Genomic DNA, 15,474 nt, shown 5'->3' with positions numbered 1-15,474 from the left:
AATCAGCGTGCCCTCAAATATATTTTTAGCAAAATTAAATTACACTTTTTTTGTGTACTGGAGATCGAACTCATGACCTTGCGCTTACTGAAAGGGTTTTGGCCCAGACCGGACACTGTAGCTGAAAAAGCCTCAGCAGGAACCAGGGAGCTCCTATCTTCCCCGCCCCTAGAGATTTACCTGTAACTCTGTCTCCTCCCGTCCTTAGGAATCTGCCCCTGGCGCCAAAGTGTGCCAATGAAATACCTGTGCATCTCTAATGGCCCTAGGGCACTACCCTAAGCTTAGGCTATTTATATACCCCCCATGCCAAGTGTCTCCTAGAGAGATCTCTGGACTCCAGCGGCAGGGGGGATGGGGGGAGTGTGGGGGGTGAGGGGTGTGGGTTATCTTTCTCTGTGTTCTCAGAATAAAGGCCTCTTTTGTTTTATACTTCATAACTTTTGGAAATAATCCTATCATTTGGAATCCTATCACTTACCAGGCAAGCATTTGAGCCACTAAGCTAAATCTCTGGCTCTACATTAACATTTTATAATTGTAGAATTTGTAATTATAAATAGGCTAGCCAGATTTGTGATAGGTCAATTAGCACAGATCTCTTATAAAAGAATTTGGAAAGGACAAAGTTTTATCTATAACATATATTTTGTATTTTAACTTCAGAAGACTAGTAACTTGGGTAGCCCTTTCTTTCATTCAAGTTTCAGTTTGGTTATCTCTATATAGTCTTATCACCTCTTTAGACCTTTGGTTCTTCCTTTTGGTTACCATCTCCTGGGTATCTTGCATCAATTCCTTCAATTGGTTCTACGTCTGGTTTAATCCCATTCTTTTCTATAGGTTGTGACATGATTTTGATATAGGAAAATCAAACTGTCAACCTACTAGATGTCTGGTAGGAGTTTGTGCTCTCTGGAATTGAACAATGAAGTTTAGGAACAATGGAAGTTAAGAGCAGAATATATATATATATATATATATATATATATATATATATATCGGTACAGGGGATCAAACTCACGACTACCTTCTTGCAAGACAGGTGCTTATGCCGCTGAGCTAAATCCCCAGCCCCCAGAGTAGAATATATTTTTTGAGAGAAAGAAAGCTTCTGTCTAGGAGAGAGACAGAAAGGATCCCGAACCTGTTGCCAAAGACAGTCTTCTCAATGTATTTTACAGAGCAAAACCACAAGGGCAGACGGGAAAAACATGGGAACTTGCAAGGCAAACAGGCCTGAGATGGGACAGAACTATGGTCAACAGATAAGATTAACTGTTCAGGTAAAAACTGACCAAATCATGGACAAATGGGGAAACCAGCCACACAGCAAGTGGGCATGCTTAAAGAGCAGTGACTTTCTGTAGGGGGTTGGGATGGTAACTCTCAGCTCCCACAGGGAGATCAATACCTATTTAGAATACCAATATCTGATGTTTATACTTAGGGTGTGATTGCATTTGTTTTGCCTTTTGTCTTGCAATCTGGCCTGCAGCAGAGGTGTTTATCTCCTCCAAAGTTACAAAGTATCTGAACTTCTGCACTGGCTCCTTTGAGGGTCCAAATCTGTTTGACTGCCTGTAATATTTCTAACTCACTCAGCTTCCTGTACCAGTTTCTTAGGCATAACTGTGCTTTGCTTTGTGTGAACTCTCACAGGGATCCAGACATGCCACAAGCCCGTCCCTGGACTTTTTCTGCCAGAAGCTACTGAGCTATGGCTCAGGAACCCTGGGACAGGGAGCAATAACAGAAGCCATGCTCCATTACCCGTTATGGTCTGGAACTTTGTCCTTTCGCTTTAACTCCAGCAGCTAGAATGGTGGCTGGCACATGATATTGAATCTATAAGACTGTAGAATATACCGAGGAGTAGCAGCTTAAAATGTACAACATACTTGGTCCTGCTGTATGTTCCTTTATTATGAAGGGGAGCATTAATCGTTGGGTGGGTGCCAGGTCCCCTATGACCTGTAAAACAAACTCTGGACTAAAGTATGTTTATTCAAGGACCAGGATGTTTATCAATCCCAGAACTGGAGGTGAGCTTGAAGCCCCTTCCCCGTTACGCTGAATGTTTTAAAATAACCCTTCCCCTAAGAGATTGTTGCCTGGATAAGAGAAAATAGTTTCAGAGAGTGTGCTTGTGGAGCTTTGGCACTATACAACCGCAAGAGGAAATGCCCTCCCCCTCCTTCAAGGAGCTCTGGGCTCACCTGCAGGTGGGCTGCACCTCTCCAACAAGGCAGTTAGTTCATGGGAGCCGCAGGTATCACCTATGGCTACACTTTTGTTCTAAAAAGCAAACAAGATGTAATAGGTTGCTAAACTATTTTATGCCCATAGAATGAATGACAAGTTAAACACTGGTTGGTAGACATTACTGCAGCTCAGATAATGGATTTAATGAAGTTAACAACATTAACTCTGGCCTGGTTTCTAACAGGTGCTATTCTAGATGCTTACCAATGATTTAATGAAAAAATACACCTGGTTGTAATGGAGGTTACATTGTAGCACGGAGAAGGGACATAAGGAACCACTAACTTTATATACTTAAGTGGATAACAGGAGATGAACAACGGTAACGACAAATGAAAACTGGACAGATAGCACAAGGGGAACCGAATCTTCACAGGTAGGCTACCTGTAGTTTAAATCTTGCCTATTACCATGCTGGCCCTGCTACCTCTTAAATCTTTCAACCCTTTAGGTTACTTCAAAGCCTTAAGTCTCTGCCAGCATAGTCTACTCCTTGAGTGGAAAAAAAGGAATGTAGCTGAGTGGCAGTGTTATTTCTTACAATGCAGAGGTAGCTTTAACAGGTTTTAGAATTAATAAGGTACTTTCCTATAGCTGGTTCATTCTCCCAAGACAAATAGGACCTACTGAGCCACAGGTCAGGAATCCTGGGGCAGGGAGCAACGTTCACAAGACAATTTGATATTTAACATATTAACTTTATTAAGCAAAGCTTCTCCATTAAACCAGGAAATTTACTGCACATAGAAGGAAGAATGAGCAGGGAATGAAAGGTTTGGATATTAGTATTTGTAAACAGGGGTCATGGAAATCGCCCTCCACAGATAGCAGGACTGAGTGCTCTCCACTATGACCACGTTGACGATGTCACATGGCTGAGGTACATAACCAGCAGGGAACTGCAGTGAATCCAGGGTGAAAAAGATACTGTCATCAATCACTCCTTCTCTTCCATGGACACTACTAATTTTGACCTGTGACGAGAAATGATGGAGATGAGTGGGGAAAAGCATACTACATGGTAACCAGCTCTGCACCGCCTCACCCTGGCCATAACCTGCAGGTCAGTCCACCCGTACCACTGATTCCCAACCTGCTGGAGTCATGACACACACCTGTCTCCAGATCACACTTCACCCCAGTGCAGTCAGAGTCTCTGGGAAGAGGCCCTCTGTTCTCAGGTGAGAAACCTTGCTCCAAATTTGATCCACCGTGGCCACTCACTGTATATTCTACTCACTTTCAGGCTGCACCACCCCAGGCATTACTCAGTTTTCACTAGGACGCTCACAACCCACAACCCGCTTCATTCTTTCCCCACCACATTCTTTTTTTAAACAAAAGGATAAAAACATTACAGAATTTTAAAAAATAGTATGAATCAACACTAATATATTACGTATCGTTATCTTAAAAGTAGTTGTTCCGATTACAAGATTTAGGCATGAAAAAATGATCAAACAATTGAACAATGAAAACACAAACTTCTTTTTGATGAATTTACAGAGATTGGTATAGTTATCTATCTTGTGTGTATGTATACACACACACACACACACACACACACACACACACACATATACGTGTATACCTATATACAAACAATCTTTTCCCTTCTTTCTTTTCTCCGTTTCCCTATTCTCCCATCCCAGTTGCCCCTACCACATTCTCTCTTTTTTTTTTTCTTTTTGTACCTGGCACTTGCCAGGCAGGCACTGGTGGCACTGAGCTAAGTCCTCGACTCCTACAACATTCTTGCAAGCAAATTCTTCTGTTTATCTCAGAACATCCTAATAGCCAATTAACATATCTTGGAAATCAACTGTATGCATGTTCTACATTACTGTATATTTGTTCACTTTTGGAAGTCTGTTCTTTTCAGTAAGAAAACAGGCCTCTTTTGACAAGAATATATTTTCATGTTTTCCAACCACACCCAGTAGGATCCTGGAGAACTAAGTTTGCGCTAAAAGAACAACTGGCACAAACTAATGTCAAGCATGACATGGAGACAAATTACCTCTTCCACCTGCCGAGAGCTGAGAGGCCTCACGGAGTGCGCCTTGATGTGTGCCGCACCTGGCTCCATGGAATACACGACCTCCAGCCAGTCACCCTTATAGGGCACAAAACCTAAAACAAGCATGGAGAGCGAGAGTGCAGTGAGGTCAGTTCAGTTTCACAGGTTCCTCTGGTGTTCTAACACCTTCACATACCTTCTACTGGATGCAGAGTGTGCTTGGCACATGTGTAAAACAGACACCTGGTAAATCTTCCCGTCAGAAGGGAAATTTACAATCCTTTAACCATTAATTCTCCTTTACTGGTTTAACGAAGTCGAATGGGGAAAAGTGTCAATTGTGTTTTACAGCCAACTGTTTCGGTGCCCACAGGATTTCTTAACTGGCCACGCTGGCATCTCCTTTGGCAGGGGTGGTGAAGTACACGGGTGAGAGTGCAGGTGTAAGCCGGGCTGCATGCCAATACAGCTTTAGATGTACACAAAAATTTAGAACATGTATGCTGGTTCTTAAAAAGAATTCAACAGTGAGTATACACACAAACATACACACACACACATACCCCATGTGCTATGAGATTATCTCCAAGTTAATGTGAAGCATTTTTGTTTATGTTGCAAATAGTGTCCTTTACATTATAACATGTTTCCATCATTTAATAATTAAATACATTTATTATTGAAAATGTATGCAAACATTACTAATTCTACTCACACATAAGAAATCATAGCAAGCATTTCTATAAACATTACCTTTTTATTTTCATGTGCCTGATACACATATTCAAGAGCTGCTCACTAGAGCCAAATGCGTAATAATAGTACCTCTTCTGCTAAAGTTACCTAAAAACTTAATCATACCTTCACAAACAGTATCTAGGCAGAAGGAAGTTCCTTTATGAATATAGATCATGTCCTCCATTATAGAAACAACACAACCAATTAGAATTTTTGTTCCAGGATCTGGCATTCCAAAATTAGCGAAATAATCATAGACAGGCTCCACCTGTAAGATACAGAGTTACTTCAAACAAAATAAAGCTTCACAACAGGAACTTGTATGACTCCCAAAGAATCCCCACCAGAAAAATTACAATTTCGCCAGTTAGCTTGTCACAGTTTTATGGATTCTTGCAAGACAAAAGAGTCTTGTGTCAGAGAACGAACAGTCTCTCTCCAACATGACTCTTAACATAGGTGTTCCAGAAATATTTTAAACATTTCTCCATAATATTCTTAGGAGTAAACCTAACCTTTTTTCCTCAACATTTCTTAGAACTCTCCAGTATACCTTGTAGATGCTCTGACTATCTAGACGCATATACACTGTGAAACACTGTTTCATCAATAGCTCCTTCATTTCTCTAACAGCTGTTATAGTAATAATTGTCATAGTCTGATAAGCATTTGCTTCAAAACAAGAAGTCACAGACACTAAACTAACTCCAGTTAACCTAGAATGGCTCCAAAACTACCCCCTCCATACCACACAATTGAGGAGCCTACATACATCAAGTCCTAGGAACAAGAAAGGAAGGAATTGAGCTTCCTAAAACTGGTTTCAAGCCAGCTCTACAACCCCTATCACTTTCTCAACTAGAAAGACATTAGGAAAAACGTAACTTTGTCAAAGTTAAATTATTGGTTAAACCCTATATATCTTCAAGGCATATCCTTACGAATTAGGTTTCCAAGATGCTGCCTCCCCTATTATAGAAGAATTACTACATGTTCACGACCACACACTAGTAATTGTATTTCTACTCAGTACATTAGTACTGTAACTTATTTTTCTTATACTTACTACAGAGCTTACCCACACAAGCACTACTGATGTTCAAGAAATTGAAACAATTTGAACCATCCTACCTGCTATCATTCTCATTCTCGTTGCCCTTCCTTCTCTTCGAATTTTGCATGTAATAGACAAAATTAGTAACCTATCATTAACTGTCAAACAATAGGATATCAATGATACTGAAGCTACAAGTACACAGACTATGAAGAACTCAACTTTGATTCTTATATGGTACCTACAGCTGATTTAAAACTGAGAGAACTCTGACTACTTGAAGTACACAATTGAGTTGTTTTTCCCATAGAAATACCAATCCGTATATTAATTTAATCGGAAAATGTACTCCACTCATGAGCAATACCATCTCTAGGGCTTAAAACAGATGCAATCCCAGGATGCTTAAACCGAGCAACCCTCACATCGTCATACCCAGGATTATACTATAGTCAATGTTCAGAAATCTGTGGTTCAAATCCCAACTTTATACCCATCATTCTTGAAATGGTGCCACTAACAGAATTCAAAAACTGATCAACTTCAATACTACTCTAGTGTTAACCTTTTAAGTTACAAGATCAGAGGAGTATTTCCTCCATAATGAAATGCCACAACTAGATATATCAACATGATTTATCATTATCTCATCAATGATTATTTCCCTATTCCTATTTTTTTCAACTAAAAATCTCATCACACCTCAACATAGAGCCCCAAAAAACCTACGTAGAAAATACACAACGAAAGTCACCTTGAGAAAACAAATGAATGAAAATCGATTTGTCTCTTTCATTACACCTACATTAATAGGAATACCTATCGCAATTATTATTGTATCCTCTAGCATCTTATTTCCCTCTTCCAACCACCCAATTACAATACAATAATGAACAATTAAACTAATCTTAAAATAAATAATAATGAAACATAATATCAAGGGGGGAACTTGATCACTAATATTATTTTCCCTCATCTTATTTATCGGTTCCAACGATCTTTTAGGCCACTTGCCCCACCCACTCTTTTACCCCTAAGACACAACTATCCATAAACCTAGGCATGGCTATTTCACTACGAGCAGGAACAATAATTTTAGGATTCTGACATAAAACTAAATCATCGCTAGCACACTTTCTCCCCCAAGGAACACCAATCCTATTCATTCCAATACTTATAGTGATTGAGACAGTTAGCCTGTTCATTCAATCAATAGCTCTAGCAGTTTGACTAACCACTAACATTACTGCTGGGCACTTATTGATACATCTAATTGAAGGAGCCACATTAGCACTAGCCTCAATTAGCCCTTCAACAGCTCTAATTACATTCATTATTTTACTGTTACTGACAATCCTAGAATGTGCTGTAGCAATAATCAAAGCCTATATGTTCACTCTGTTTAGTAAGCCTGTATTTACATGATGAGTCCTAAGGACTCACCAAAAAACATGTCTATCACATAGTAAACCCAAGCCCCTGACTAATTAGAGGAGCATTATCCGCTCTTCTACTCACTTCAGGCTTAATTATATGCTTTCACTTTAACACTAAGACACTACTAACATCGTTTCCTAACCAATGTCCTCACTATATATACCAATGATGTCGAGACATTGTACAAGAAGAAACATACCAGTGCCACCATACAATGATCATACAAAAAGGGCAGCGATACGGTATAATCTTATTTAGTATCTCTGAAGCATTCTTCTTCTTAGGCTTCTTCTGAGACTTTTACCACTCCATTCTGGCTCCAACACCAGAATTAGATGGATTCTGACCTCCCGCAGGAATTAAGCGCATAAACTCCATAGAAGTGTCCCTTCTTAACACATCAGTCCTTCTAGCATCACTTGATCACATCACAGCTTAATAGAAGGCAACCGAAAACAAATAATTCAAGCTCTAACCATTACAGTTATATTAAGTATTTACTTCACCCTACTTCAAGCTTCAGGAATATTTTGAAACATCATTCTCTATTTCAGATGGGGTTTACGGGTCCACTTTTTTGTCACCACAGGATTTCACGGCCTACATGTAATTATTGGATCCACATTTTTAGCTGTATGCCTCCTTCGCCAACTATACTACCACTTCACATCAAAGCACCACTTTGGCTTTGAAGGAGCTGCTTGATACTGACACTTCACAGATGTAGTATGACTATTCCTCTATGTCTCCATTTACTGATGGGGCTCCTGCTTTCTTAGTATAGCGCAGGACCACTGACTTCCACTCAGTAGGCCTCAGAGCACACCTGAGATAAAGCAATAAATATATAATCTCCCTCTTAACCAACTATCTCCTAACCTTTCTATTAATCACAATCGCATTCTGACTTCCTCAAACAAATGCTTACACAGAAAAAAACCAGCCCTTATGAATGTGGATTTAATTCAACAGAATCTGCACAACTATCATTTTCAATGAAATTCTTACTGATTGCAATCATCTTTCTTCTATTTGATTAGAAATTGCCCTTCTACTTCCACTACCATGAGCATCCCAAATTAGTAACCTAAAACTAATACTGTTAGTCTCATTAATATTGATCTTAATCCTAACATTAGGCCTAGCAGATGAATGACTTAAAATGGTCTAGAATAAACTGAATATGGTGAGTAGTTTAACAAACAAAACAAATGATTTCAACTCAATAGATTATGTTTACAAGTTTGTAATTATCAAAAATGTCCTCAATTCAATTTTTTTTGTCTTTTTTTGTTTTTATCAGTACCAGGGATCGAACTCACAACTGCCTGCTGGCAAGGCAGGCGCTTATGCCGCTGAGCTAAATCCCCAGCCCACTCTCAATTTACTTTTAACCTGATTATAGCTTATACTATATCATTTCTAGGTACAATAACATACCAATCCCATATAATATCCTCCCTCTTATGTCTAGAAGGTATGATACTATCAACCTTTATCTTTGGAGCTCTAGTCATACTTAACTCACACTATCTAGTATCTTTTGCTTTCCCTATTATCGTGCTAGTATTTGCTGCCTGCGAAGCAGCCATAGGATTAGCATTCCTAGTCATAATTTCAAACATCTATGGAATTGATTATGTACAACACTTAAACCTACTACAATGCTAAAAATTATCCCTACAATTATACTCATCCCTACCACCTGATTAATAATTCAACAATATGAATCAACACAACACTGCACAGCCTACTAATTGCACTAATTTGTCTGACAGTCGTAAATAAAGTTGACTTCACCAGACAAAACCACTCACTAAACTTCTCCTCTGACTCACTGTCCTCTCCATAACTAGTTTTAACAACATGACTCCTTCCTCTAATAATTATTGCTTAGCCAGCACCACTTAAGCAATGAGACAGAAATACGAAAAAATAATATACGTCACCCTATTCATTTTTCTCCAAACTTTACTAATTATAACATTTTTCAACCACAGAAATAATATTTTACATTTTAATTGAAGCAACCTTAATTCCTACCCTAATTATCATTACTCGATGGGGTAATCCAACAGAATAATGAAAGCAGGCCTACATTTCCTATTATATACATTAATAGGATCACTCTTACTACTAATCACCCTGATCTATCTACAAAACCTCTTAGGCTCATTGAATTTTCTCTTATTTAATTATAACAAAATATTGACACTTACAACTTGATCCAACAACAGAATATGATTAGCATGCATGATGGCCTTTATCGTAAAAATACCACTTTACAGCCTCTGCCTATAACTTCCAAAAGCCTATGTAGAAGCCTCAATTGCAGGCTCAATAGTACAATTGGCCATTTTACTAAAGATAGGGGGTTATGGAATAATTACAACTCCTAGACCCCTTAACAAACTACATAGCATATCCCTTTATCCTTCTATCCTTATGAGGCATAATCATAAACCAGTTCTATTTGCTTACACCAAACAGACTTAAAATCCTTCATTGCTTACTCCTCTGTCAGTCACATAGTCCTAGTTATCATAGCTATTGTAATCCAAACCCCTTTAAGCTTTACAGGGGTAACAGCCCTAATAATTGGCTATGGTCTCATATCTTCCTTACTATTCTGTCTAGCAAATTCTAACTACAAATGCATCCACAACTGATCCATAATCTTGGATCAAGGGCTCCAAACCATCTTTCATTAATAATAGTTTGATGACTACTATCAAGCCTAACTAACCTGACCCTTTCCCCAACTAATCTATTCAGAGAACTCTGTATTATCCTCTCTACCTTCACCTGATCCAACTTAATCATCCTTACTGGCCTTGACATACTAGTCACAGCCCTGTACACATTATTCATACTTATTTCAACACAACGAGGAAAGTTGCCACATCACATTACTAATGCGACCCCACCATTCACCAGAGAAAACTCCGTAATAACTCTCCATATCCTACCCCTAATTCTCCTCAGCCTTAATTCTAAAATCATTTTAGGAAGCCTGTACTGTAATTATAGTTTAACAGAAAGACTAAAACGAGATAATATGACAGGTGTGGTGTTACAGGCCTGTGATCCCAGTTACCTAGAGAGCTAATGTAGGAGGATTACAAATGTAAGGACAGTTTTGGCAGTTTGGTGAGATCCTCTCTCAAATTAAAAAGCGCTTGAGATGTAGCTCAGTGGTACAGTGCTTGCATAGGACCACAAAAATTTACAGCAATGAGGAGAATTTGTGATATGTAAATTACACTCCAAAATGCTCCTTTGTAAAAGTTTTTACAAGTTTAAAATACACATTATTCCTAGGGGCTGGGGATTTAGCTCAGCGGCATAAGCACCTGCCTTGTAAGCAGGCGGTCATGAGTTCAATCCCCGGTACCGATTAAAAAAAAAAAAAAAAATATATATATATATATATATATATATATATATATCATCCCTAGGTGTGATGGCATATGCCTGTAATCCCAGTACTTGGGGAGGCTGAGGCAGGAAGACAACCATGAGTTCAAGCCAGCCTAATCTGCATATTGAGACCCTGTCTCAAAAAAAAATGTACATCATTGGGGAACCACGGTTCTATGTCCATCAACTCATAGTGCATAAAATGTTTTTCTTAGAGTGTGTTTGGTCGCTTTTGTTTTTATGTTTGTGGTGCTGGGTTTTGTACCTAATGCCTCACACAATCTTGTAAAGCCATCTCAAAGTGGAGTAAGCCTCCAGCCCCAGAATTATTTTTCTAACATCAGATATTGAACCCAGACTTTGCAGTGAACTATTTACACATCTCTTTTAATTTTTTTTTAATGTGAGACAGAGTCTTGCAAAGTTACTAAATTGCTCAAACTAGGCTAGAACTTGTGACCCTCCTGCCTCAGCCTCCCAGAGTGCTAGGATTACAGGTATTTGCTATCATGTCTAGTGGAAAATACCTTTATACCTGAAGAAAAGTCACAGGAAACTAAAGAGTCCAACAATTAACACTGTTAATCATATTGTTTAAATACTAAAATAGATAAATAATTTTTACATTAAGAAACAGAAATCAGGCCTGGGTCTAGTAGCACATGCCAATAATTCCAGGTACTCAGGAGGCAGTGATAGGAGGATTGCTTGAGCTCAAGAGTCCCAACCCAACCTGGGCAATATAGTGACAACTTGTCTCAAAAAATAAATGTAAAAGAAAGACCAAAGCAGAGATGGCAGAACTAGAGGGAGACTATAACTAGCCTCCACCCCCAGTGAACAAAGAAAACATCAGAATTCTCTACAAATACAACAGAAAAATTTATGCTTCACAGAAGTGGAATTATAAATTCTACTTCACGTCCACTGTAGAGATTATATTAGAGGTTGCATGAAAACAAGCTAGCAAGATTGAAAGCCCGCAAGAAAAAAAGACACTGTGCCAAATACACATAAATCTTACTTTGATTGCTTTCACTTCAGAAGATACTTGATCTTCTTCTACAACTGCAAAAACTCTGTGTCCCACTGTGAGAGGTATATTGCCAGTCACAACATCAGTACTGAAGTAGATGCATTCATCAATCAAGCCATGATCATCACATAATTTTGTGACAATTCCTTGCATAGTTCTCACTTTGACAGGACCTATGGGATAGGGAGACAACAAATTCAATTAATTAATTCCAAACGTAAACATTCATACAATAAGTCATACCAGAGGAAGACACTGTTATTATACAACTTCATGAGTTTTGTCAACATAATGAAGCAGCATGTCGATTAGCAAGAGAAAAATATTAAACATTTTACCAAAGCAAAAAAAATAACAGATTTAAACCTAGTCAAAAAGTACAACCAAGCAAATGGGGAATTCATTTTTGAACCTTTTTTTCTGACTTTTGGGGTCTGACCCAGGACAGTCTACCTACAGAAATTAAGTTCACTAGCACAGGGCCACAGCTGCCTACCCTACAAAATGGATAGATTAAAAGCATAGTGGATAAAAACTTAATTAGATTAGATTACTCAAATTAAATAAGAAAAGCTGACAACTTAAAAAAACTTGATTGAATTTGTTAGTAGCATCATATTAGAGAAGAAGGGTAAATGAGGCAACCACTACTTGGGACCATGAAAACTTTTCTGTCTGTGCCCCTGATTTGGTTGCTGAATGAACATACCAATACTAGGAATTCTCACTTTGGATTTTTGTGGATATAAATGACATGCAGCTCCAAGTCTGACACTCAGCTCCAAGAGCCAAGAGTGCACTGCTTGGCACATACAAAGGCTGGGAACAAATTAGAATACACATGATGCAAAGCAGAGACATCACCCACCTGCAAACCTTCCCATATTTTATTGGAACCTAGCCCACTACCTGCAAGGCCTTTATGCACTGTCTTAGTTACTTTTCTATCATTTCTGAGACAAAATACCCAACACCCAAAGTGAATCGGGAAAAGGTTTATTTCACTCAGTTTATAGAGGTTTCAATCTGTAATCAGCTGGCTCCAAGGCAGGGCAGCATGGCAGAGAAGAAACAGTTCATGGTGGGCAACAGGTAGCAAAGCAAGCAAACAAGGGGATTTAGCAGCTTCTTTCTGCCTCATTTATATTCTAGTTTACCTGGATTAGAGTGGTAGCAAACCAACCAGTAGACTGATTTGGTAATCACACACCCTTATTCCCAGTGTCATACATTCTAGATTCAGCCACTTCTGAAAAAGCCCTATGACCACAAGAGGCTTTGGGGGGACATCTAGACACAAACTACAACATGTACTTCCCCTGCATGTCCTGAGTGACCTCAGGCAGGTGTCAGGACACAAAATAAGAAAGCCAAATGTAGCTCTTGTTGTTAAACGAGTGACAGACACGTGACTTACCCACTTGTCTTCAAGTGCACTCCCATTTGGGATACAAGACAAAATTCACCCTCAAATCAAGCATTTCACTTTTCCTATAAATCCAAAAATATAGAAAGGCATACAGCAAGGGGGAACAAAGGGGTGGTGCAGCCTTTAGGACCTTCTCTGTGTCATGATTTTTTTTTTCTTCTTTCTGATACTAGGAATTGTACCCAAACATTTCACACTTGAGCTGCATCCCCAAATATATCTACCTTGCTTTCTTTTCCTTTCTACTTCACTACCCCTCCCTCTCTTTCTATCTTGCTCTCCCTCTACTCTCTTTCCTCCCCTCTTTTCCCCCTCCTGCCCCATCTCCCTCCCCACTCTTTTCCCTCTCCATGTACCCTCTCTCTCTCCTTTTCTTTCTCTCCTCTCATCCCCTCCCTTTTCCCCCTTCTCTTCCATTCTCTGTTGGATAAGCAAACATCTCTTCCTTTGTCTCTTTTTCTCTGTCTCTCTTTCTAGTCATGTTCTCCCTAAATCACTAAAGTACCCAGGCTGGGATTTAGCTCAAACTGAGATCCTCTTTGTCTGCCTCCCAGACTGCTAGGGTTAAAGAAGTGCACCAGTACCTGTTTCTCTATCACTTGTCTCTATGTTGGTACATTTTTCAGCTTTGGAACAACAGGAGAGGGGTAGGCATGGATGGGTGGGCCTCTGATTCTTGAGGACATGCTTCCCCTGTCACACATATGTAGTATATCAAAACTAAGCACCACAAAATAAAGTCAAATTATGGTGTTGTGAAATAATGCAAATCTCCATAAATTAATTTTCCTAATAGATCTTTAAAGTAGGTATCAAACTCACAACTGCACACTTGTAAGGCAGGTGTTTATGCCACTGAACTAAATCCCTGGCTCTTTAAGGTTGTTAACAAAATGCCTATAATATTTCTAAAATACATACAGTTGTAAGAAAATAAAAGTTGCTGTGACCTCATGAAAAGGAAATTCCAAGCGAAATTATGAGACTGAGTTTCACTTCTAACATTAGCAAAGATTTCAGATTGATATTTCTATCCTTGCCAATACTGAATGACATCTCTCATAGCCTACTGCTAAGAATACCAATTAGTAAAATAGAGCTAAGAGGTAATTTGACATTTTCCATCAAAATAGTATGTATGTGGACAGTGGTAATAGTTTCATGCCTCTGCAAATCTACAAAAAAAATCAATGAATTATACCCTTAAAATAGAATAATTTGGCAGGCGTGATGGCAAAGACCTCTAATCCTGGATACTTGGGAGGCTAATGCAGGAAGACCATAAGTTCGAGGATAATTGGGGAACTTAGTAAGCACCTGCCTTAGAATAAAATAAAAGGCTGAGGATATAGCTCAGTTTATGGTAAATTGCTTGCCCAGTACAGCCAAAAAAGTTTAAATATATATATTCTAAGTCGTTAACTTGCCCTGGGTTGGAACAGAACCTGAAATCCTCCTGCTTCTGCCTCCCAGAGTACTGAGATTAGAGGTAGGTATCAATATTCTCTTTTATGTCACTATATTTTTTTGTTGATCCCAAAACTTTCTAATTTAGAACCAACAAAAGAAGGATGGGCCTAGATTGGCAGAGGCCTCTGACTCTTGAGGATCCCCTTCCCCTGGCACACACATGCACAAGATGGACGCCCTCAAAAAAAAAAAAAAAAAAAAAAAGATGGCCGCCCTCCACCAGGCTCCGGAGCAGGAGAAGGGATGGGCACGCGCCCTTGAAGCCACTTCTTGCAGAGTGGATAAAGGCCCACATCAAGGAGTACCTGGCATCAGCCTTTGCCATCCTTCATGGAGGTTTGCCCGCCGCCTCTGGAAGAAGGCCAAAGCCCGGTTCAGAAGCCTCAGCATGTCGCCCTCACCACACACCGGGACGCCGCCTTCAACAGAAGGAGCACAAGGACTCCTGGCTGGGTCTTGGCAGCCTCAGGTCACTGGGACCAGACGACTATACTGCCTCAGCCTCTGTGAGGCTTAACCGAGACCCTAGTAATGAGTCCTAGGGGAGACCCAAGGACACCCCGTCACCACAGGAGTTGAAGGTGGCGGTTGAACTCCTTCGCCGG

At 39.5% G+C, this 15,474-nt stretch overlaps 1 protein-coding gene across 1 annotated transcript; it reads right to left on the bottom strand.

Moving 5' to 3' along the window:
* Nucleotides 1-2,998: 2,998 nt before the first annotated feature.
* Ct55 (cancer/testis antigen 55) lies at nt 2,999-15,259 on the bottom strand. The gene is made up of 5 exons (XM_063245597.1): nt 15,175-15,259; nt 11,959-12,143; nt 5,147-5,291; nt 4,286-4,398; nt 2,999-3,239 (listed from the first exon to the last, which is right to left on the bottom strand). Exons 1-5 carry the CDS (start codon nt 15,257-15,259, stop codon nt 3,048-3,050), a joined length of 720 nt encoding a protein of 239 aa, XP_063101667.1. The 3' UTR covers nt 2,999-3,047.
* Between the last annotated feature and the right edge of the window lie 215 nt (nt 15,260-15,474).

The sequence above is a fragment of the Cavia porcellus genome, unplaced genomic scaffold (assembly GCF_034190915.1).
Source record: "Cavia porcellus strain 051 isolate PalLab524CR breed Dunkin Hartley unplaced genomic scaffold, mCavPor4.1 scaffold_3, whole genome shotgun sequence".
Lineage (NCBI taxonomy): Eukaryota > Metazoa > Chordata > Mammalia > Rodentia > Caviidae > Cavia > Cavia porcellus.
This window is presented reverse-complemented; position numbering and strand designations above follow the sequence as displayed.